Genomic DNA, 26,212 nt, shown 5'->3' on the forward strand with positions numbered 1-26,212 from the left:
TCGATGAACAAATTTAACCTCGTGCTCCAGTTATAGGAGATCTCTGTGGCTTGTTCACACTGAGGGGTTTTGGGGGGGTTGTTTTTAGTTTAAATTTTGAGTTAATTTCCTTGCCAGAAGGTTTGCTCTCAGCTCCTTTCTATCATTTCAGTTCATCACAAGACCCAGGGAATATTTGCCCACGGAAAACACACTGATTTTAATATTCCTCTGATGATGGCCCTTGTATCATATCAAATCCAGAGCCGAAGCCACAAATGAGGGAATCACAGTGGCTGTGAGGCACAAGTAAAGAGATGAGGTTTTCAAAGGACCCCACCCCATGCCCTAGAGGGTTAAAATAAGGCAAGAGTGCCCCTCAGCTGGAAAATCATGAGCTTCTAAAGAACCTCCTCCACAGAATGGGTTTTAGAGTCTCAAGAAAGTGGTGTTTGGAGGATGACAGAGCTCATCTGGTCTAGTCCACTGGACTGTACCAACAAACTTAGTTATATGAGCTCTGTTCATATCACAAAGAATTCTATTTCAGAAAAAGAAGAGGATTAGGGAACATGGGGCAGGAGGAACCGCCCTGAGGCTTTCAAACTACTAAAATGATTACAAAATGTGAAATTTATAAGAATTGAACAGAGCCGTGTAATATTGGGCCTTATTTCTCTTTCTCCCAAAAGGGAAAATTATGAATCATTAAGAACTTCCCTTCTGCGACTCCGCTCTCTGTTGTGTCATTTCCCAATCACCATGACTGTGCTGATGGTGCCAGTTTCTTAAGGGCCCGGCTATAAAATCCATGGACTAATTGTTGAACAGAACCAGGGAGCTACCAGCCCTTCTGGCGGTACTCCGTTAGACCTACGCCACGGGGTTTATACAGCTCCGACTCAGGCCTTAAAATGCTGAATTAAACTAACTCCTTTATTTAGACATAAACATCACATCATACCCCAGACAGGGCCAGAATGGACATTTCTGGTTCACACATTCAGTCCAGGGCAAAGAGAGATACTTGCCTATAAATATCGCTAACCACAATCTGAATTCTCTAATTTCAGAAACCCACTCCTCCAACAGAGTAACATTTATAGAAAATGAAATTTGGGTTTTCAGTTATGCCAACTCGCTCTTTCATATTCAAATGTTACATATATTCCAGAACATGTTTACAGAATTTTCCTGTATTTCTAAATAAATACACAAAAGAAGTTCTGAAATACACACATTTTAAAGATGACTTCGCACACACCAAGTTATTCCCAGATGTTTTTACATTCCGAATTTCTCAATAAATGAATAACATGCTAGGAAAGCAAACACGGGCTGACAGTATTTAGTCTAAGTTTTTTAAACGGTATAACATGTGTAGCTAAAAATAATTTTCAATAACTACATTTTACTATCAGCAGTTATTAAAGAATTGAAAATGAGCATTTGTAGGGTTCGCACTGATTCTAATAAATGTGGTCTCTAGGATGATTTCAACTGTTTTGGGTTTCTCACAACCACATGGCAGCAACAACTCTCGCTTTCTGTCTTCTGAGTTTTATACATACATATATATATTCATGTGACAAACCCATGATCCCAGTTCACTGCCACAAGTGCTCATTAACAAGCCTCACAGCCCCACAGTCAGTTCTGCGAGCTCTGAACCAGTTCCAGAACGAGGGCTACAGCAAATGGCAGCCTGGCCTTTTCACTTCTTCCATTTCTTACATCTAAAAAAAAATTGCAAAGAACTCCCAATAACTGCTCCTTTCATACCTTTTATCTCCTTTGTAAATTGGTAATATTCACTCATTAAATCTCAAACTTTGCTACATTCTTATGTAATGCTTAATTCTCTTCTTTCTCTGGGGTTGGCTTGTGAAATGTCTTTAATTAAAAAAGCTAAAAGCACTCTAAATCTGGATGGCAGACTCATTTCCAGGGCACTCAGGCATGTTGTCTAATTTTAAAACTCTGACAGGATACATGTAAATTTATGCAAGTTTCATAAAAGTCACAATTTCCTCCTTGAATTCAAGCTAAAGAAAATGCCCCCAAGCTCTTTTCAAAGCTGTTTGTTTTACTGGAAAGCTCATTTTGCCCATTGTGTTGGAGGTGATTATTCTAAAGGCTATCCAGTGTCAGAGTCCCATCAATCCACTGAGAATTACGGAGTTATATTTCCCTACTATTGATCAAATAGGCTCTTTGATCACTATCTCATGGCTCTTAGACACAGATGGGGGAGAGGGAAAAATATTATCATGCAAATTATTTTGGTTGACAGTAATTAAGAAATTATATGTTAAGAAAATCAGTAATTGTTCACATGAGTCATTAATGTGTTTTCATTCTTTGTAAAACTTTCTGGCACGCCCTTCCTTTCTTGCTTTAAATAAGCAAGGACTGGAAAATATGCATAGTATTTGGAACCCAGGGGAGTGACATATTAATTCAAAGTTTGCTTGGAAGTGTAGTTTTGTGGAAACTCAAACATGTTCCCCTCCTTTTTGTTTCTACTACTCTTCACCCAAGACTTCTCTCCAGAATGTTGGGGTGGCCTCTTTGAACAGTGAAGCAGGGCCTTCTCCGGGCTGGGCCCTCCTCATGCCCAGAAGACGCAGTGCTTCGGAAATCTGCAAGAAAACCCACCTAGTGGGGGAATCGAAACCAGCTCGGCTCTGGGCGATTAACCAGCCTTTGCTAATTCTTTGCTCCCCAGAAGCAAATCTTCACTCTGAATTAAACTTTTGCCAAAGTTTGTTTTGGAAAGGTCTTAAATCCACAGGAAAGAGACTAACAGTGAATGATGGAAGCCTGAGACAGGCTCCCTCCCAAACGGTTGGGACACCTTCGCATGAACTCAGGTTAGCTTACAAATCGCCGATCCCTAAAAGGGCACAAACTAAAATTACATTTGTTTTTATTGAAAGACAGCCTCAAGTGCTGACATGTAGTGTATGACATGTGATACATAATAATACTCTTAAACTAGTTCTGACATAATATCTCCGGCGGCCTAATAACCACAAATGATTGCTTTAGTTAAGAACTAGCCAGAAGCAAAACAGATCCATGTAAAAGTAGCTTGAACCATAAATACCTCAACAATATTTTATGTCACTTTGTAAAAGTTAAAGGAGTCTTATAATAATTAACAACAAAAACGCCATGCTCTTTACTGTTGCGTGTTGCTTGTGAAAGGTTATTTCATGGTCCCGAGGCTGCCAGTGCCGTAAATCATGCAGGCACCAAGAAGCATTAAGGAGAAATAATAGCAATTTAAACGAAGGCTGACGTAAGTCATGATAAACAGTCATTGGAAAATATTACAGTGTTGTCTTTTTTGAGTGGGTTTAATCAGAAGAATGTGACCATATTCTAACATAAACCACTTCTCTTTTCCATTGTGCTCGCACTTGGAATGTTGGCACTCACCCTGGCTGCAAGGTTCTTATTCACAATAATTGCTGAATCCGGACCTCTAACACCTCCAGGGAACCTAACAACGTAAATTTGGTATTCTGATTGATGGAAGGAGCTTCCAAGACAAAGCTCAAAAGCTCTGGGCTGCCTGGTGGTCCAAAAGAGGGGCTGAAATTCGAGACGCATGTAGCCAGGATGCCTCAAAGAATACACATCCAAAAGATGGCCAAGTAATGCAAACAATGAAGAATGACTTTATTGTCACATCCAATAGAACCCTGAGATGTGGTATAAATCCAGCAGCTGTTCTGATAAAAGCAAACCTTTGTCACAGATTGTTCTGGGTGAACTGCAAATATAGCAACACATTAAGAAGCAAACACGATGACGGAGACCAAACCTGCCAACTTTCAGTGATGCAAAATATCGCCAGGTCAGGATCACAAGATATGATGGCCAAGCAGATGTTCATATCTGAACCCATAAAAATAATTGTTACCTTTACTATGGGGGGGAGGGGGATTTTGTGTATAAAAAACTGACTGGGGGAAGGTTTGGGGGGGGAAAAAAAAAAAAAGGCTCAGGTACATGCCGGCATGGGGACTGGGCAATATTTACCTCTTTGGAATTCACCCAGTCTTTGGGAGTATAAAGAGAATAATGAATTGAAATATAAATAGGAAAACCTGAAATTCCATGTTCTTCCTGCCCTCACTTTTCCACTTCCTCCCTTCCCTAGGTATAACCACTGTCATTTTGGTGTGCTCAGATCGACTCTCAAACCCTTGGTAATGCTCAAAAATATTATCAGTGATTTTTTGTTGTTGAAACTGTGTTAAAGTTATACATTAAGAAAAACTGTCATCTTATATTGTCTTCCTATTCAAAGACATATTACGTCCATTTAGTTAAGACTTATTTATCTCATTAAAATTTCATAATTTTATTTATATAGATTCCAAAAAAAGAGAGAAAAATGATATTGCTATCACAACTGCAAAGCCTTCCGAGGCAGAGTTCATTTAAAAGTCTTTAAGCCAACTATTGATTATCCGTGTCACCGAAGGAAGGCGAGGATAAAAGAAAACACAGAAAACCCAATAGCTTATTTTTCCCACTGGTTTTTATTTCATTCATGATCCATTCTTTCCATAGGCCATGAAGAGCAGCAGAGGTGATTTCATTTTTTCTTCCTCTCCTTTTCTCTGCCAGCCTTCGGGTGGAAGTGCTAATGAGCTGGAATAAACTCAAATGAAGGCAGGGGGGACCTTCCCAGGAAGTCAGGGACTTGGATAATCTACATAGTGAGGGGCCCTGTCCCTGATAATCGAAAATTAATTGCCACCTTCCAGAGATCATTTAAAATCTCCATTAGATAGCAAAACAGACTATTTTTGACTCTGGACCTCTTTTTCCAACTGAGTCTATTTAAATAGCCCCAGAGGTCAAATATCTGGCCACTCCTTTAAAAATATTCTTTCAAAATACGATAAATGGCTTTCTTTGGCATTTAGACGAATAAAAATGTATTTTATCTCCTCTTACCACACAAACCTTACTTTCTCTAAATAGCCCATTGCGAACATTATCAGTGAATTTTGCTCAGTGTACAAATATTTTATGTATTACAATGAGTAGCAGAACGCAAAACTTGCAAATATTTATTTTTAGACATATGGGAAAAAAAGCAATTAGAGCTAAAAATGTGAAGAATGAAGAGCTCACTTAGAAGCAATTACGTTGGACATGCAAACTGTTCTGCCATCAAACTCTGATTCAGATGCTGTAGAGCATATTAAGAAATATCACTTGCACAAGCACACACACAAAAATATTATTTCACAACTGAAAATATCCAATCACTATAAACAACATCTGGGGGCCATTCATAATTTACTCTGCAGCTGAATTAGTCAAATAATAAGTGGCCGGACTCAGAATTCCTACATTCCTATTTTTGAAGAAAAAACAAAACATGACTTATATTTGCAAATACAGATGCTCTCTGGACATTTTCTGTGAGTGTGCAAATGTGTGTAAGCATCATGGGTCACGGGTATACACATAACGAGGGACATGCTGTTTGAGCATTCATCACTACCTCCCCCATTAAGTGGTGTCCTGTTTTTGTTTTGAGGAAGTTGAAAATTGGAATATTGAGTTCCCTCTCCTTGCTCAGAGCCTTGTATGTAATTAGCATATTTTTCAGACTGGTAAGAATCTGACCATAAGCAGCATCTGAGAAGTTTTCCATTCCAAACTACTACAAAGCCTTTTGTACACAGCCTCATAACACACTTTAAGAACAGGCATGCTCTTCAAATATACCAGCCCTAAGATAAAAGAGCTAACAAATTTACTGCCACACAAGCCACTGTACTGAAACACCCTAAATATTTATACTAACAGGAGTTGAAAATAGTGTCAGAGAAACAATGCCAAAATATTTCCTCCACTCATTAATAGCAACTGTCTTTGGGAAGACAGATGCCAAAAAGCCAGCACTTTTCTAATTCACTGGGTCCCATGACATGTCTGTTATTACAGATTTCATAAGGAGTCCACAGACTGGTCGATTTACGGGCAAAGGAAAATAGTCTTTAAGACAATCTGTATTTACATTTTTAAAAAATTTCTCTGAAAAGTACCAAGTTTTGATTCTAAGATGCACAATTCTTTTCACATTTCAGGGTCTCCAGGACTGGTGGTCTCCCAATGAACATGTTACAATTATGCTTTTTTACTTCCTAGCAGCGCACATAAAAATGACGTGTATTACAAACATGTTGTCTTAGATCTGATGAACTACAGTACCTAGTTGTTTGGTCTATATCAGGGGTCAGCGGGTTCCTCTGTAAAGGGTTCGGGGCGTAAATATTTTCAGCTCTGTGGTGCGTGCTCCACTCTGCTGCTGCAGCACGAAAACAGCCATAGATAAGACACATAAGCGCGTGAGTGCGGTGTGGTGCTGTTCCAATAAATCTCTGTAGCATGGCGACAGCCCAGAGGTGGCCCGTGGGCATGGGATGCCCTAAACTAGACTGTCAACAGCACATGATGAGAATGGGCCCAGCGGGGAACGGGGCACACTGACAGAACATCAGGCCTGATGCTATACCTGCTGAAGGCATGGACCTTGTCACACGCTGCGGTCTTCCCGGTCTAACAACTCACCTGCCGCAGGATATCAGTACAGGTCAGATAAGGCTGAGGCCACTGACCACGTTTAAACTCACATGAGTCAATCACTAAATGGTCATTCCCCAGGGTGGGGAAGCAAGGACCGTGCAGGTGAATGAAGAGAATGTGGTTGGCTGCACCCGTAGGAACACTGTTTTTGTCCTTTTTGTCAAAAATTTTGAGTACAAGCTGGATTCTGTAATTATTATTTAAGTAAATCAGAGGAGTCAACAGTTTACTACAAAGAACAGCACGCCCTGTAAGAGTACCCATTCTACAGGACACGGAGCTGGGTTCGAACCCCAGCTCCGCCCCTGGAAGAACTCTATGGAATGACCTCCTTCAACAGCTCTGAGCCTCACTTTTTTCATCTGCAAAACAGGGATAACAACACCTACCTCAAAGTATGGTTGTGAGAATTTAAGGAGATAATGCAGGTAGTTAAGTGTTTCATAAATGGGAAAGTTGGCTTCACCAAGCCTTTCACATGATTCATTAAATGGACATCATTCAGGGACACAAACTGTATTTAGGCACCTCTCTCAATACGATAAAAGGTATGAGCTACTGCTATTATACATACTTTTTCTATTAATTTTTATTGGAGTATAGTTGCTTTGCAGTGTTGTATTACTTTGCTGTAGAGCAAAGCGAATCAGCCACAGTATACACACATCCCCTCTTCCTTGGAGTTCCTTCCCATTTAGGTCACCACAGAGCACTGAGGAGAGTTCCCTGTGCTATACAGTAGGTTCTCATTAGTTATCTATTTTATACATATGAATGTATGTATGTCAATCCCAATATATATATACTTTTAATTAACCAGAATTCTCAGGAAATGAGCTGTCCTAGTTAACAAAAATATAAAGTTTACAGAGAATCATTACAAATCATTATTTCACTGACAGAATGCAAGAATGTGAGAACAAAAGGGGATCTTAAAGATCATGCAGCCTTGGGGTTCTTAATCCAAGGTTTCACACAGTCTGTGAACCTGAAAAATACATGCAGAATTTTCTATATTTGCTTGATATGTTAATTTTTGCTAATAATAATGTTCAGAGCCATGATGATGATGATGATATCTGCATGCACATTTTTAACAGAAGAAGATTTATAGCTTTCATCAGATTCTCAAAAGGGGCCGAGATCCCAGAAAGCTCAAAAATCCAGTCCAACCTTCCATTTCACATGTAAGACATGGAAACAAGAAGTCAACTGAGGGGGCTTCCCTGGTGGTGCAGTGGTTAAGAGTCCTCCTGCCAATACAGGGGACACGGGTTCGAGCCCTGGTCCGGGAAGATCCCACATGCCGTGGAACAACTAAGCACATGCGCCACAACTACTGAGCCTTCGCTCTAGAGCCCGCGAGCCACAACTATTGAAGCCCGCACGCCTAGAGCCCGTTCTCTGCAACAAGAGAAGCCACCGCAATGAGAAGCCCGCACGCCACAACGAAGAGTAGCCCCCGCTCGCCACAACTAGAGAAAGCCTGGGCGCAGCAACAAAGACCCAACTCAGCCAAAAATAAAGATAAATTAATTAATTTAAAAAAAAAAGAAGTCAACTGAGTTGCTGAAGCTCCCTATTTAGTATGAGGGTCAGATCTGAACCCAGGTCTCCCGACTTCCACCCAAGTGCCCTCTCCTGTGCTTTTTCTTAGTTTCTTGGGAATTGATAGCACTACTGTATCATCTCTCCAACGTCCTGGCTCTGCACTAAAGGCAAGGCCTTCACCTGAGCCCACTGCCTAAGAAACAGACCGCACCTTCCGCTGCTATTTCTTGCCACACTGTACCACTCATGTGGGCACCAGCTACAGCCCAAGGTTCCTCCATCATGCCTGGACAGAAGCAAACAAGGAAGGAGGAGGTGGCGGTAATAGTTACGTTGTCAACTTCCATTCTTCGTTTACCACTGCCACCGACGCCAACTTTAGGCAATCCCATGACACTGAGCCTCAGTCTTAAGTGTGCATGAAATGTAATTAAAACATGGGACATTCCCCATTTAAATTCAGGAGGTCTGAGACTAAAAGTCAAAATTTTAGCAAGTTCTTCAAGAGACTGCTGATGAGGTGAAAATCTTTACCTAAACTCACTTTCTTGCCTAAGCCCAGTATCCACTGAAGAAATTTTTTCCTGTTGTGCTTTAGAGCTGTACAGAAACTCAGGGTCTTCATTCTGAGCACTGGTTCTGTATCTTCAGCCATAGCTGTGGAAGGTTCAGAAGATAAGAGCTGATTGTGAACTCAGCCCATAGCAGGCTCTGATTATCTATCTCTCTACTATTGCTCAGAAGGAGAATAATTTTGGCAATAAGAGATTCCTGGAATTTATCCTAAAGAAATCATCAAAATGCTGATATTTGTATAGATAAAGATGTTCATTACAGTGTTAATTATACATTATACATTAAAGTAACAAAACAAAACTCTGGAGGAAATGATATAAACTTCTAACAGAAAGGGATTATGTAAACTCAGATACATTCATTTTATGTACTATTATGCAACCATTAAAATGGTGTTTATAGGGCTTCCCTGGTGGCGCAGTGGTTGAGTATCTGCCTGATAATGCAGGGGACACGGGTTCAAGCCCTGGTCTGGGAGGATCCCACATGCCGCGGAGCAACTAGGCCCGTGAGCCACAACTACTGAGCCTGCGTGTCTGGAGTCTGTGCTCCGCAACAAGAGAGGCCGTGACAGTGAGAGGCCCGTGCACCGCGATGAAGAGTGGCCCCCGCTTGCCACAACTAGAGATAGCCCTCGCACAGAAACGAAGACCCAACACAGCAAAAATAAATAAATTAATTAATAAACTCCTACCCCCAACATCTTAAAAAAAATGGTGTTTATAAAAATGTTGATAATAATATGAGGAAAGGTTTATTTTGTAATAACTAAAATTTTAAGATACAATTGCACATATAAGATGTTCTCAATAAAAATGCTTTGGAAAAAGACTGGAAGGAAATGGATGAACAATGATGAGATTATTCGTGCTATTTAGGTAGGCAATATCAGAGTGGATGAGAACACCAGCTTTGAAGCCAGACAGACCTGAACTGGAGCCCAGCCTCACCACTTACTAGCTGTGTGGCTTACTTGCTGTAAACTTTCTGAGCGTCTGTTTGTTCCTCTGTGAAGTGATAGCTAATACGAGCCTCCTTATAGGGGTGCTGTAAAGATTTTTTTTTAATAAATTTATTTATTATTTATTTTTGGCTGTGTTGGGTCTTCATTGCTGCACACGGGCCCTCTCCAGTTGTGATGGGCGGGGGCCACTCTTCATTGCAGTGCGCGGGCCTCTCACCACGGTGGCCTCTCCTGTTGCGAAGCACGGGCTCTAGGCACGCGGGCTTCAGTAGTTGTGGCACGTGGGCTCAGTAGTTGTGGCTTGCGGGCTCTACAGCGCAGGCTCAGTAGTTGTGGCGCACGGGCCTAGCTGCTCCGCAGCATGTGGGATCTTCCCGGACCAGGGCTTGAACCCATGTCCCATGCATTGGCAGGCAGATTCTTAACCACTTGGCCACCAGGGAAGTCCCGGGGTGCTGTAAAGATTAAGCAAGAAAATGCATGGGAAGGGCTTAGCCTAAGGCCTGACATGTGGTCCATACTCAGAGAAGAGTGGCAATTATTATTATTATTATTATACTTGTAGTTTCCATAATGGAAGTAATTTCATGAGAAAATTATTTTGAAAAACGTATGAGCTGGGTTTTTTTTTTTTTTTTTTACTATTTTTTTCCTATTGTACAAAGGGGATGGGGGATGGGGAACATCTGGTTAACTGAAGATTCTGGTTAATTAGAGTTTGCTGCATATAATCTTGCAGCTGTGATGCCATACCCTTCAGCACTGGGTCACACTTGCGGGGGAGAGCATTTAGGCACAGGGTGAGAAGCTGATGCTCGAGTCCTGTTGAGGTCCCACCACGACCGCACTAATGTTTAGCCACTGATTTTCCTGATCAGTTCAACTGCCCAGTGGGGCCGGTGACACCTGTCCTCTTGGTTATATAGAGGTGTTCAGAGGTAAGGCATCAAAGACTGGGGGAAGATCTTTGAAATGTCTGAGGAAGGCTCTTCCAGGAGAAGGACATTCCTCTTGTGAGCTGTGAATGCAGGGCTGAGGACGAAATGAGCAATTACCAGGGCTGGCAGTGGTGAGACCACACTCTACAACTCTGAGGTCACCTCCTCAGCTCGGGATGAGGTCAGCAAGTCAACTAAGGCGGGGCTCCACAATACTCCCTGTTTGTTCAAGTCCTCACACATTTCATATCTTCCCTTCTTTCAAGAACTATGGGACAGGGCTTCCCTGGTGGCGCAGTGGTAAAGAATCCGCCTGCCAATACAGGGGACACAGGTTCGAGCCCTGGCCCGGGAGATCCCACATGCCGTGGTGCAACTAAGCCCGTGCCCCACAACTACTGAGCCTGTGCTCTAGAGCCCGCGAGCCACAACTACTGAGCCCATGTGCCACAACTACTGAAGCCCGCGTGCCTAGAGCCCGTGCTCCGCAACAAGAGAAGCCACCGCAATGAGAAGCCCGCGCACCGCAACGAAGGGTAGCCCTTGCTCACCGCAACTAGAGAAAGCCCGCGCACAGCAATGAAGACCCAGTGCAGCCAAAAATAACTAAATTAAATAATTTATTTAAAAAAAAAAAGAACTATGGGACAGAACGCGCTCCCTAGAGCATAAGACCTGTCATCGGTGCTACGATAAAAACAAACCTCAGAAGAACCAACAATTACCAAGCCCCTCCTCCTCTCTGAAAGCCCATGTGCTGGGGATGGGGCAGTAGTCAGTGCCCTGCGAGAGTACAGTTTCTGGCACTGTGTGTGATATCTTCGTTAAAATATTTTATCTCTTATTTAAAAGACCCACCGCTCATGTCTGGGACTGTGAGGAAGAAAGTGTGACCTGCTAAACCCTGCGTGTGGTGAACCTGCCTCATGCAGGATCCCCTGTGGAACTCTTCTGGGAGCCAGAAGACCTCATCCTCATCCATAAATAACACAGAGCAAGTCAGGGATCCATAAAGTATCCTTGGCCGTACATGCCATCCACTAAGTAATCTTCGGAATAGTGAACATTATACTGGCTAAGCCTCTTCCTTCCCAACGCTTTCTGATATGATTCCAGCCTGAACTGTAATCTATATATACTATGTTCCTGATCCAGAGAACCCACATTTGATTAGAACTTGCCAGTGTTCTGTATGCTAACGGTCCCTCCACCATTCCCTTTTTTTTAAAAACATCTTTATTGGAGTATAATTGCTTTACAATGCTGTGTTAGTTTCTGCTGTATAACATAGTGAATCAGCTATACATATACATATATCCCCATATCTCCTCTCTCTTGCGTCTCCCTTACACCCTCCGTATCCCACCCCTCTAGGTGGTCACAAAGCACAGAGCTGATCTCCCTGTGCTATGCAGTTGGTTCCCACTAGCTATCTATTTTACGTTTGGTAGTGTGTATATGTCCATGCCACTCTCTCACTTCGTCCCAGCTTCCCCTTCCCCCTCCCTGTGTCCTCAAGTCCATTCTCTACGTCTGCGTCTTTATTCCTGTCCTGCCCTTAGGTTCTTCAGAACCTTTTTTTTAAAGATTCCATATATATGTGTTAGCATATGGTATTTGTTTTACTCTTTCTGACTTACTTCACTCTCTATGACAGACTCTAGGTCCATCCACCTCACTACAAATAACTCAATTTCATTTCTTTTCATGGCTGAGTAATATTCCCTTGTATATATGTGCCACATCTTCTTTATCCATTCATCTGTTTTTAGTTTACATCTATTTTTAGTTTTTTAAGGAACCTCCATACTGTTCTCCATAGTGGCTGTATCAATTTACATTCCCACCAACAGTGCAAGAGGGTTCCCTTTTCTCCACACCCTCTCCAGCATTTATTGTTTGCAGATTTTTTGATGATGGCCATTCTGACTGGCGTGAGGTGATACCTCATTGTAGCTTTGATTTGCATTTCTCTAATGATTAGTGATGTTGAGCATCCTTTCATGTGTTTGTTGGCAGTCTGTATATCTTCTTTGGAGAAATGTCTATTTAGGTCTTCTGCCCATTTTTGGATTGGGTTGTTTGTTTCTTTGATACTGAGCTGCATGAGCCGCTTGTAAAGTTTGGAGATTAATCCTTTGTCAGTTGCTTCATTTGCAAATAGTTTCTCCCATTCTGAGGGTTGTCTTTTCATCTTGTTTATGGTTTCCTTTGCTGTGCAAAAGCTTTTAAGTTTCATTAGGTCCCATTTGTTTATCTTTGTTTTTATTTTCATTTCTCTAGGAGGTGGGTCAGAAAGGATCTTGCTGTGATTTATGTCATGCCTATGTTTTCCTCTAAGAGTTTTATAGTGTCTGGCCTTACATTTAGGTCTTTCATCCATTTTGAGTTTATTTTTGTGTATGGTGTTAGGGAGTGCTCTAAATTCATTGTTTTACACGTAGCTGTCCAGTTTTCCCAGCAACACTTATTGAAGAGGCTGTCTTTTCTACATCTTATACTCTTGCCTCTTTTATCAAAAATAAGGTGACCATATGTGCATGGGTTTATCTCTGAGCTTTCTATCCTGTTCCATTGATCTATATTTCTGTTTTTGTGCCAGTTCCATACTGTCTTGATTACTGTAGCTTTATAGTATAGTCTGAAGCCTGGGAGCCTGATTCCTCCAGCTCTGTTTTTCTTTCTCAAGATTGCTTTGGCTATTTGGGGTCTTTTGTGTTTCCATACAAGTTGTGAGATTTTTTTGTTCTAGTTCTGTGAAAAATGCCATTGGTAGTTTGATAGGGATTGCACTGAATCTGTAGATTGCTTTGGGTAGTGTAGTCATTTTCACAATGTTGATTCTTCCAATCCAAGAACATGGTATATCTCTCCATCTGTTTGTATCAACTTTAATTTCTTTCATCAGTGTCTTATAGTTTTCCGCATTCAGGTCTTTAGTCTCCTTAGGTAAGTTTATTCCTAGGTATTGGTATTTGATTCTTTTTGTTGCAATGGTAAATGGGAGTGTTTCCTTAATTTCTCTTTCAGATTTTTCATCATTAGTTTATAGGAATGCAAGAGATTTCTGTGCATTAATTTTGTATCCTACTACTTTTTGTATCCTGCTACCAAATTCATTGATTAGCTCTAGCAGTTTTCTGGTAACATCTTTAGGATTCTCTATGTATAGTATCATGTCATTTGCAAACACTCACAGCTTTACTTCCTCTTTTCCGATTTGGATTCGTTTTCTTTCTTTTTCTTCTCTGATTGCTGTGGCTAAAACTTCGAAAACTATGTTGAATAATAGTGGTGAGAGTGGACAAACTTGTCTTGTTCCTGATCTTAGAGGAAGTGGTTTCAGTTTTTCACCATTGAGAACAATGTTCCGCCACCATTCCTTGATGTCCACAATGAATTGTGATATCTGAACGTGAGAGGCGGGAAAGGTGGATGCACTAATTTCTGGATACAGGCTACCATTTGCCCTAACTTAAGGATGCTCCCCGACTTCCTCAGAAAGAGCAACTTAGAGGCTGTGCAGACTCCAGGGACTGTTAAGCTTCGTAACAAGTGAACAATCTTCAACCAAAGACACTGACCAATTTATGAAGACTGTTCCTCTAGTTTGAAAAGGTGAGTAAATGTTGAGAGAAACCTGGTTGCTTTGAGCTAGACGTGTTCCCTTGAGAATTAAATCAACTGGCGATGAGCTAAAGTTTAAAGATTGAGGTCAAGAAATACTTGACTCTAAGGAAGGTGCTAAGATAGATGATGGAGATTTGAAGCCCTCTGGAACCTAGCAAAGTTTTTATATTATTTCCACAAGCATATGTTGTTACAAAGATGAGTATGGCATGATTCTTACCACCCCCACCCCCCTGCAGGAGCTTAGAATCTAGTGAAGAGAAATGCAGTTGACGCTGGTAACTTTAATACCAAGCAGAAGGAAAAAATAACTTTGGAAAAGTACTGAGTAACACGAAAGGGATAAGGAGCAAAGTGTCCAAGATGATTATTCTGAAGCTACTCGTTCAGCCTAGAAGCAGCCCTTTAAACAGCTAGGAAATCAAGCAGGCACCTCGCTCCTTTACCCGCTGCTGCGAAGCTCTTGCAGCCCTCCCTCTCTTATACACCCAAACAAACATTTCCAATTTAATAAGAGACACACTGATTTTTCCTCCAAGAGGTTTCCTCTGGGTCTTAACCACAATGGGGCCTGTGAGAGAAGGACTCAGGAGCACGTGAGTCCTCAGGGGAAGGTGACATCTTCTAGGAGGAAAAAAAAATGTTCTGCTCGTGGAGGCTGTTTTTTTGTCTACGCTGAAAGCTAAAAATGGCAGAGGAAAGAAACCTCATTCTCTGAGCTTCAAAGTCCATAGTATTTTCCACCTCCTCACCTGAAATAACTTCCTCCTTTTTGAATCCCTCAAGGTCCAGCTGAAGATCCACTTCCCCTAAGAGGCCTCCCTGACCTCCGCACCCTCTTTTGTACATCTTTTAACTCCAGTGGCACCTAGACTTTGACCTTCTCAGTTCGCCCTTCACAGACTGCCCGGCAGCCTCCATGAGACGGCAGAGCTTTCCCATTTGCTAAAGCTTCACGATATCATCTCTCTAAATGCCAAAGTAACTCCAGACTCTTAGCTCCACGCTCCTCTCACGCTGTGGTGGAAAGTGTGCTCACGGAGGTCAGCAGCCCGGGAAGGGGGCGCTACAACTCGCACGTCAGCAGCATGTTAGACCTGTGACCCTGCAGCCACCGTGTGACTCTAAGGTTGCTCATGGGTCGAAGGCAGGATTGTTAAAAGGATCACAGACAACAGTGGCAGTGACCACTGCTCTATGGCTTCTCTCAACCACCTTGATCTGTAAGTGTCTTGAGAACAGAGACCAAGATCCCAACAACACCTGGAGCTCTGCCTTCAACAGAGTTGGTGCTCAGTGAATGTGTGGATAAGAACCCAAGAAGCATCAGAACGCACAGCCTTCTTCTGCCCAAGTCCCACGTTCTTTCGTCCTCCAAGATGGCGACCGGATAGCCAGAAAGGCAGTTCAGAGAGGAGTCTTGGGGAGAGAACTTCTAGGCAACTTCCAAAGGGAGCGTAAAGCCCAGATGATGGAATCAAGGCCCACGCCAGCCAGCAGTGAGGAGATTTCCTGAGCAGGCATCACAGCTAGCTCCCTTGCCAAGAGCCTGGCTACTCAGCGTCCTTTGAAAACCCATTTCCAAATCATGGCAAACGAAATTTAATTTTAAAAAGGGAAATGATTTATGTGCTACAGGAATAAAGAAGTGACAGAAGCAGGAAAGCTTGCATACATTTCATTTTTTGAAATTAGACCTATAATTTTTTCATTAAAAACAAGGATGCCAAGTTGGGAAAGCCAATGCACTCTGAGCAGAAAATTACAGAGAGGTGCGTAAGGAGAGTCCTGTCAGCATCGCAATCCCATGCCTTGAAACGAGTCCGGGAGAACGCAGGCTAGTTTACTACTGCCCCCCTCAACTTCTAAAGAGTTCCAGCTCTTAAAGGGCTCGATACTCACATCTGCTTCTCTGATGGAGTGGGAAGCCACTGGGAGATCTGAGCACGGAAATGGTCATTCCGACTGCTGTCTTGAAAAGAGACCAAAGGACAGCAAGGGCTGAAGCAGGGAGACTGGTGTAACATAGACAAGAGAAGACGTTGGCATCAGAGTTTCCTGATCCCAATCCAACGGCCTCCCTATTTTGAATCTTTACCATCAGTCCTTGCTAAACCACTCCAACACATACCAATCCCTCTAAATCCTACGGAACCTATTTCACGTCGATCATCTAGAGACCTGGTGGTCAGATATCTGTTTCCTGTCAGCCTGACGATCTGCGGAAATCCGACAGCTCTTCCCGAGCAGGGACCAAGGTGGGAGGCACGCAAGTATAACGGTTAAGAGTCACACTGTGGAGGTTCAAGTCCTGGTTTTACCACTTGCTAGCTGTGTCACGTTGCTGTGCTTAAGCGTCCTCATCTGTAAAATGGCGGAGAGCAATGCTATCGATACGCAGTGTGCACGTATCCGTTCATTCATGTAACCGATATTTATTATATCCCTACGACATGCCAGGTATTGTTCTGGTCCCCAGGCACATGGTTGTGAAAAGACAGAAGAGCTCCTTGCTCTTAAGGAGCTTACATATAGTATGGGTGGGCAGGAAGCAGACAGACTAAAACACGTAAAGAGACAGATATAGGAGTTCATTTCCGATAGGGATGAGGGACAGGAAGATAAGGATACACTGGGTGATGGGACAGAGCCAGATCTGTGGAAGAGGGAAGGTCAGAGAAGACTTCTCTGGGGAGGAGACATTTGAGCTGAGGCTGGAATGACGAGAAGAAGCCAGACCCATGATATCTGTGGAAACACATTCCAGGCAGAAGGACAAACAAACAAGTATTTCTGGAATGAATGGATGTCGAATGAGTTTAAGTAGCAAATGATACCTCATTTTCCCTAGGAGGCTGTATAGGTATGAAATGATTTTGTGCATGTTTTTTGAGGCATCCCTGTGGACCCCATATGTGGTTAAGGTAGTACTGGGTGGTGCAAGAGGTACAAGAAGATTCTGTGAACCTGAGTACTTAAGCAGTACTTGCCATGTTCCATCTAAGTGCTTTACGCGATTAACTCATTTAATCTTCACAACAACCCTGTGAGGTATGGTCTACGCCTAGGAGGTGTGGTCATGGCTATCCCACATTTCGCTAATACCCTTCCCGCATACCACACCATAAGATCCGTAAGAGTAGGGGATTTTTCCGTCTTGTTCACAACTGTGTGCACAGGCACCACTTGCGGCACTGTAGGTATTGAATAGATATTGGTGAAACACAGGAACGGATATGGGCACACTGTGTATCAGACAACGTCCTGGGCCCTAAGCATCCCCAGAGAGCCTCACCCGAAGTCCAAGGAACTTAAATCAATCCAGTTTCCCTGACAGGATAGAATGAAGGAGTTTAGAGAGAATCTTCATTTATCAAGAAGATTTTAAAAATCAAATGAACACAGACTTACTTGGGACCTCATTCCACCAACCCTCCCCCTAACCAGCACTTTTGCCTGTGATTTTTCAATGACCTGGCTCCTTCCTGTCGTGTGTGTGGTGTGTGTGTGTGCACGCGCGTTTTAACTGATAAAAATATCTGTTTCACCCTGGAGAGGAACGTGTTGATCTTGCTAAAGTAATAGGATATAACTTTCTTGCTTTTCTCGATAAAATCCTAGGTGAAATATTAGTCAATATAGACACAAATTCTTTCTTCTGCAGTGAACAGAGTGTATTGAACCCATCAGTCCAAATAGTTTCTAATAACCTATGGAGTCCACTCAGCTACAAAAGGAGGCCAGAGTTATTTTAAAATACATTTTAAGTTCTGAAAACAGAAGAGAAATCCACTCATCCTACCCACTTCATATATCACGACTCTGTAAATTAATTTACAGTAGCAACATAAAAATTCTTTTTATTAACCCCCAAAAGGGTTGGCACCCTAGCTTCCAACGCCTCTGCCCAAGGAGGCCTGTTCTCCAGTCCTCTTTGTGTCTCACTGTCCTGGAAGCCAAAGCCCTATGTCCACCATTCCATGTACTCTAGAGCACATCCCACACACCTCTACCAGCAGACGTATTGCGGTTTGGTTGACTGTGGTATGATGAACTTAACATTCTCTCTGGCCCTGCTTTGGCAGCTACGTGGAATAAAGAGCAGGTAACCAGGAGTGGTCGTGGTTAGACCATCCTCTATGATAAACAGAACCTCTAGAAAACTTCCAAGACAAAGCAGTCCTCCAAGCGAGATCTCTGAAGGTGAAGGTCTTCTGCGGAAACAGCAATGTTCAAGAAGCACAACTCCTTTGCCACCCGGCTTCAGTTAAAGAGAAACATCTGCCTTGTTATCGTTTGGGAGGTGGGTGGGCACTGTAGGCAGGCAGGCAGGGGAAGCCTGAATGTGGACATGGGCCAGGAACAAAGCCATCAGATCATCGAAATCCACTGAGACCATGAAACCTACTTTGGCAAGAAAAAAATGTTTACTCACTTACAAATTCCCATGATCTTTAACAAAACAACTGCCTTTCCTTTCATTTCCAGCAAAGCATGTGATGTTTAGAGGGGAAGAGGCAGTGTCGTCCAGCTCGTTCTTTACACTTCAAAATAATTTTATAGGTCCTGAGTTTTCTTTCATAAAATGTCAAGGTTTCATCCCCTCTTCTGTTTCCCTCCCTCCCTTTGCTTTTTCTTCTTTTGTCTATAATGTCATTATCTCACCCCACAGGAAAATGGAAAGTTCAGGGCAGAGTCAGAAAAGAGTCTTTAAAACATACTGTAAAAAGTAGAAAACTATTCTTTTCCATTAAGGTTCCAGTAAGAGCCCCAGAGTCTTAGGAAAACGGTTCCTTTATTATTCAAAGAGGAAGATGGGTTTAGATGACTACGTACAAGTTGTCTGAGGCCTAAGACTCCAACAGAAACAATAGAGAATCTTCATTTATCAAGAGAATTAAAAAAAAAAAATCAAGCGAATACAAATTTTTTCTGAGCCCAGCAAGTGGGCTGTTACTACTGGATTTTACAGATGGGACAAGTGAGGGGCCTTACGTCACTTGCCCAGAGCACAGCAAATCAGACGGTTGAGCCTTGATTAAACCGGGGCTATGTGCCTATAAGCCTAGCACTCTTTCTATTCAATACATGTTACCCCGCAGCCCCTCAGCAGAGGCTATGTCTTAATACTGATGTAGCCAACTTCTCCCCGGGGATCAGGGTTCACGGTGTTCTCCATAGGGACCAAACGCCAAGATGACGGTCCACCTCATCTCTGTTCTGTTCGGGTGATTTACCACATCCTTCCTTTAACCTCATCCCGCTCCTTGGTCAAGAAGCCCATGCACACACGCACACGTGCACACACCATCTGCCAAGGAACTTAGAAGCATGACTTCTTACGTCTCTCTGCAATTCCAAACTCAAACCAAAATAAACCGTACTTTTATTAATTTTTTAACCAACCATATCTTCATCCATTTAGCCTCACCCACCTTTAAAAACTGATTTCACCTCATTTACATTGGGTCTGCCTCACATCTCTGATAGAAGCCAATACCTTAAAGTTATCCATCTATCTACCATACTGCGGGTGCCTCAGTTTGGATTTAGCTGTCCACACCGCACACATGTGAAATCAATTTGTGTGATATTAATGTAAACATTGTGCATTACAAACTGGTGGACATTTTATTGTTCTAACAGGAAAAACAGACAAAATGTTTGCAGGTGTGTGTTTTCTCTACAGCACAGAGGATAACCCACTATAAATGACAGTATGTGTTTTACAAAAGGATCATCACATTATAAAAAGAGGTAGAAGTAAGGTGGGGGGCTGTCAGAGAATGTCTCATGCTAGCAGATGCTGACAGGACAGTGGGGGGCAGGAATTATACGCAGGGTAAAGATGTTTATGAAAAAAAATTGCCATTCATAATGTCACTTTCCCCTCATTATTATTATAACCTCATTTCCTAATGGCATGTGCAAGACAACCAGTTTTCATAATGCTTTAGTGCGGAGTCCATTGCTTTGGTTTTAAAAATAGTCAACTCTCTCGTGCTAAGAAAACAGCACATTGCCTTTCAGAGCATTGTAACTGACAAGATGGAAGAAAGCGGGCAGGATGTTGAGGCTGAAGCTTTTCAATCACCTAACATTAATACGATTCAATTTATGCTTATGTCATAGGTTTAGACATTGTGCTGCACTGTAAGCAAGGAAGGGACTTGAATAAAATACACTGAAGAAAGCAGATGGTATGCTATCAAAACCCTTCAAGCCTAAAATAACCTTTCCCAAGTAAGGAGAATAGTTAATTAAAACCAGGATATATTTACTCTATGCTGAATATCTCAATGTAAATAAAAATCAAAATGACACTACTGTCATGTGGGACTAAATGATGAAATTTCATCTATTCTCTTTTTCTTTCATAGTTTCTAATCAAACTTTTCATTAAACAGCTTCATAAAATTCCATGGAGAATTTATTTACAGGAACTCGCTGCAGACTTAAAAGCCTTACTTTTATTGTTCAATTAAATTTGTTATTCAGTGGACGACATTAAAACAATGGGAAAGGGGTGGGGTGTCTGAGCAGTTGGGCAAGGCTGTCACACGAGCAAAGTCCATTTTCAGAGATGAACCTGGGGAATGGGAGTAAGCTGGATGGCACACAGAGGAAACGAGGGGACATCCCTGCTCGAGAAAGAAAGCCCAGATCCGTTCCAAAGCCATGGCCTGGGTTTGTCCCAGCCCAGGTCCACCGACTCACATTCATGTCCTACTGGTAGAGAGGGCATCAGGCCATTTATAAGTCCCACACAGAGAGCACAGGAGCTGAGGGTGATGACTAAGGGCAAACAAATCTAAGAGAGACCAGCAGCTGACCCAGGGCAAAGGCAGCCATTCCTAATGGAGGCTGGACCTGAATTTTAAATGATCTAGGTATTTCCAAAACTTTTCTAATAACCTCTCTACCTATTTTTATTTTTAAAAAATTTTTATTGGAGTAGAGTTGATTTACAATGTGGTGTTAGTTTCAGGCGTACAGCAAAGTCAATCAGTTATGCATATACATGTATCCGCTCTTTTTTTTTTTTTAAGATTCTTTTCCCATATAGGCCATTACAGAGTGTTGAGTAGAGCTCCCTGTGCTATACAGCAGGTTCTTATTAGTTATCTATTTTACATATAGCATTGTGTATATGTCAATCCCAACCTTCCAATTTATCCCTCCCCTTCCCGCCGCTTCTCCCTATTGTTAAAAACCAGATCCATCTCTGCCTTTTCCATAAGGCTTTCCCTGACCCCTCACCATGATATGACCATCCTCTCCGGCCAGGCCACCTCCTGCATGCCCCCAGCTCACTGTGAAATGCCTGCTGCACGTGCCTTCTACAACACTCACCCAATACTTCATCACTGACTTTCCTGTAACATGAGTTGACCTTTCAGGTGCGTTAATCCTGTCTTCCCCAATTAGATTTTAAATCCTCAAAACAAGCAAGGACTGTGTTTTATTTATCTTTGGAACACCCCCCTCCCACCCTCACTCCGTAACCCCATTTAATAAAAGAAAGCAAAAGATATATTAGTTAATAAGATAAACATTATTTAATCGTAGGAAAGCAGACACTGTCCTTTCGAGGAGGGCCTTGGAGGTATTTTATAGCAATTTATGAATTTCATGTGTCAAAGGCGTGGCTGCTAAATGCTGCACACTCTTTGCCATCAGCTCCACCATTCATCCACCTGGTGATATGGCTAATAAAATTTGATTTTTACAGCCTAGGCATACTGTTACCTAAATTACATCTGACCAATTACTGGAGTCACCAAACGTGTGGTACAGAACATATACTGTGCAGAAAATTCATCTGCAGGCCCCCCGGCACTCGCGGTAATCTGACAGAAGTGTTTCAGTCATCTGGCAGTGTTTAATATTAGGAACATTTGTTTAATGCCAGTCACTAATTAAATTTATGTTCTTCCACCAACTGTTGGTTGGAGAAACCCAACCCCACGTTTCAACAAACCCTTTAACCCATGTTGATTTCAAATATAACCAGTTGGAGGTTTAAAAGGAATTTCTCTGGAAATTGAGATGTATGACCAGAAGTGCAAGGTGGGGGAGGGATGTTGGTGAACGTGTTCAAATTGGGTGAGAATAAGCTTTTTTTCTGTTCACTTACTAAAATGAAACCCTGTAAGAAGTCCCAACTATCTGAAGTATACACTTAACTAAAAAAATCTGATATTCTAATTTTTTAGACTAGCCATCTAGAAGCTCTTTAAAGGTACCTTCATTCCAAAAGAAAGCTTCCACCTTAAGAGTCTGGAGAAGAAAAACAGCATTAAAATTAGCTATACCAGAAGAAGATTCCGGAAAACATTCAAAAGTCAGATGCTTGTGTTTGTGAGAACATTTAAGACTAATTTAGTAACTCTTAAACAACCATTGTGGTCGTTGTTAAACTGCAACTTCTATTACCAATTCTAGACACAACGGCTTTGAAACTCCATGACTAATAACTCTTAAATTAGCCAAAAAGGTTAAAACATTTTTTCATTATATTACACTGTGAAACTCTAATTTAGAATACTCTTAAATGAGGGAAAGCATTTTTTCAGTTCTATTTTGTTTCAGGAATTTAGACACCTCTTGAGCAGGAAGCAGGACAGAGAAACGCTTTGTCCTGGGAGTAGGGGCTAGAGATGAAAAACTCAAAAGAGAAGTATTGAAAAGGGAAGATTTATAAATGTTGATCTGAAAAGAGAGTATGTTTTAAAAATGTATTAGATACATTCATCTACTTGAATAAAAAGCTTATTTGAACATTAAGAACGATAAGAAAATCATAACTTGCATAAACACTACTACTCTCTTATAGACCGAGAAGCCAGAGTTGTGAAAGGCACCTGGAAAAAGTTTGGAACAACCAAAAAAAGTCACGTCTAATAAACTTAGGTCCCCTTCCTCTCTTTTCTCCCTTTGTTCTTGGATCAAGATGAGCCGTCTGGTCACCTTACCCTCATCTGCCCACACACCTACTTACAATACCCCTGCAGCAGCTCCAGGGCTGCTGGAGTTGTGAACAATCAGACTGGAGGGGCCACCGTGGACCCCCAAACCACGGTGAGGCCTGTAACGGCTGAGCAGAATAATCTGAACCTGAATAATCCACAAAATTAGGCATCCTTGGAAAGACATTACCCAACAGGATCAAGGAACGTTCTGCCCCAAGGGACCCCCTCATACTCTCTAAGCCAAGGGTCTCCACTGCGTCTGCACCCAGATACCCACACAGGAGCCAGCGCGGCTCAGGCATCACCCCGCTCACTCTACGGTGGTGATTCCCAGAGAAGGGAGAGGGTGAGAGTTGGGGGTGTCTTTGCCTCTGTAAGTATACGAACTGCCAGGCGACACGTGTACTACGATGACGTGCCCCCTGGGTATTCTGATGTCCCTGCCCAGCCTATTGAGAACCACTGATATGATCCAATCTCTTCAAGAAAGAGATGAGAAAGTGAAGATGTGAGAGATGTGATTTTATCTTGCCTCCAGTCTTTCACGGCATCATGAAAGGTCTTCTAAACTTAGGATGTGCTCTCTTCTCCTCCTTCCTTTCTATCTACAGAGATCTCATGACCAATCAGCTGAACAGAGATGCAGATACAGATATGTGTGCACATATCCATCTCTGATGGGCACAGTGTATAAAGATATATGTATATGACAAAATGAAGGGGCATGGGGATCTATTATCTGTCTATATCTATCTATCTATCTCTATTTACCTTATGATACTGAGGTGTTTAAACTGGTGTGTTTTTTTAAAACTGGTGAACTTTTATAGCTCCTATACCACTGAAAAGGAAGTGATCAGTTAAATGAAGAAAATCAGTATCTGAATAGCCGAACCCTTTTAAGAAGCAACCAGCATAAAAGCTTCCTGTCCTATAAAGTCCAATTTTAAGGTTGACCAAGCAACTCCAGACTCTGTCTTGAACAACAAATTCTAAAGAATAATCCTGGGCCCTGGTACACACAGGCTGCCAGGTAGGCAATGACGTCTTATGCCGCAATCATTGGGGGGAGGGGAGGGGTGGGTGGCACACTGGGCTTGTCAAAGTAAGCCCCGTTCCCCATCGCTGCTCTTCACAAGAACTGAAAACAGCCAGACACACACGCACAAGTTTCGTGTAGGGAAAAAAAAAAAAAAAGACTCACCAAACTCATCGCATATGCTCTCATTTTCTATGAGAGTTGGGTGGTCAAAGGTGTCCCGACAGTACAGGATCTGAGGGTTCTTGCTGACCACGGCAATGCCCCCCAGGGCCAACGCAAACTGGTCCGTGAGAATGGAAGACGGCTTATCCTGGATGCGTTTCAGCATCGAGCGGTAGCGGCAGTACTGAGGGTAGCTGAGAACTATCACGTTCGTTTCTTCCTCGTCCTCCCCTAGACAAACGAGAAAACACTTCCATTACCCTTTTCGCTCCAACAGAGAATTGTCGTGGTCCTGGCATCATTTCAATGACCACCTCTGGTTTCGTACTAAAAACAGAGTCTTCAAAAAGACTCTTGTATCAGTTTATCTTTAGCACAGTTCGGCTACTGCCAGCATCCTCTCAGCACCATCACCCCTCCAGATCCATGAAAAAACCTCAGGCAGAGAAAAGGAAAAGAGTGGGATGGATAACCCCACGGACAGATTACGCCATGTTTAGGTCACCGGCAAGCAGCAGAACCAGAAAACCGTCTTGAAAGAATCTGATGTATATATATTTTTTAAGCATTAAAGGCATCACCGTAGGAAAAAATCAGAATTTTGCTGAGCTTCTTTATACTTCTTTCCACAGTTTGGTATTGCTTTTATTTTGGATTATGTCATCTTTCAGCGCTTAAAGCCCCTGTAAAGGTCATCTGGCCCCAGAGCGATGTCTGTGGGTCTAAAGAGCATCATTATCTGCTCTGGTGGTTGTTAGTTTTGCTCAATGAATATTTCTCATTCTCTTTACGGTGCTGTGGAAAGGCCGTACTTCCCTGCCCACTGAGGACAAACGGCTGTGTGACTTGTTCTGGCCAATGAAATATGGCAGCAGTGGGCGGCTACTTTAAGAGCCAGTGGACAATGGACCACACTCTCTCCCTCCCTTCGTTCTGGACATCTGTAACGTTTCAGACAGTGGCTACTCTGCCAGTCTTGGTCTTGAGTGAGGATAACACAGAGCAAAGCCCCTGGTTGGTCCTAAAGGGATGTATAAACGTAAGCACTTGTTCTTTCAAGTGAGACTGTGATTTGGAGGTTGTTTTTGCAGCATGATCCATTTCAATGTGACTGATACATCCACCTTCCCCCCGCCCTCCCCCCAACCCATACCCCCTATCTTCTTCTTCTTTTTTTTTTTTTTTTTTGCGGTACGCAGGTCTCTCACTGTTGTGGCCTCTCCCATTGCGGAGCACAGGCTCCGGACGCGCAGGCTCAGCGACCATGGCTCACGGGCCTAGCCGCTCCGCGGCATGTGGGAATCTTCCCGGACCGGGGCACAAACCCGCGTCCCCTGCATCGGCAGGCGGACTCTCACACTGCGCCACCAGGGAAGCCCCATACCCCCTTATCTTCTAACGTTTCTCAAATCCATCTGGTAACTTAGCACAACGCAGAGGACCACACTGAGAGGACTCCCCAGGCATCTTTGTGAGAGCTCCATCAGAACCAACTTAACTCAGGAGAACGTTTCAGCAACTTTAAGGAAACTCCCTCTTACAATGTGATCTTAATGCTTATTTACACCTCACCATATTAAGTGCTCATTTACAAAACCCAGATTCTGCATGCATGAATCCTTCCTTCATCTTAAGCTTGAGAAATGGCACCCCCTCCCTCTGGTATCCTGCCACCTGCACGACATCAAGCTGGATTTAGGCTCCACGACCCAGTTTGCCATCGCTCTCTATAACCACATCTTCAGGGCATTTGTAAGCAATTCCCAGATATGTCAGT

General features: G+C 42.6%; 1 protein-coding gene across 6 annotated transcripts in view; it reads right to left on the bottom strand.

Moving 5' to 3' along the window:
- ARID5B (AT-rich interaction domain 5B) overlaps nucleotides 1-26,212 on the bottom strand; it is a 188,937-nt gene that overhangs the window by 71,817 nt on the left and 90,908 nt on the right. For all 6 annotated transcript variants that reach the window (XM_030848203.3, XM_060286172.2, XM_030848202.3 and 3 more), the window contains one exon: nucleotides 24,436-24,666. In XM_030848203.3, coding sequence (XP_030704063.1) covers nucleotides 24,436-24,666 — 231 coding nt within the window. The remainder of the gene's footprint in view (nucleotides 1-24,435; nucleotides 24,667-26,212) is intronic.

Source organism: Globicephala melas, chromosome 16 (genome assembly GCF_963455315.2).
Source record: "Globicephala melas chromosome 16, mGloMel1.2, whole genome shotgun sequence".
NCBI classification, from domain to species: Eukaryota; Metazoa; Chordata; class Mammalia; order Artiodactyla; family Delphinidae; genus Globicephala; species Globicephala melas.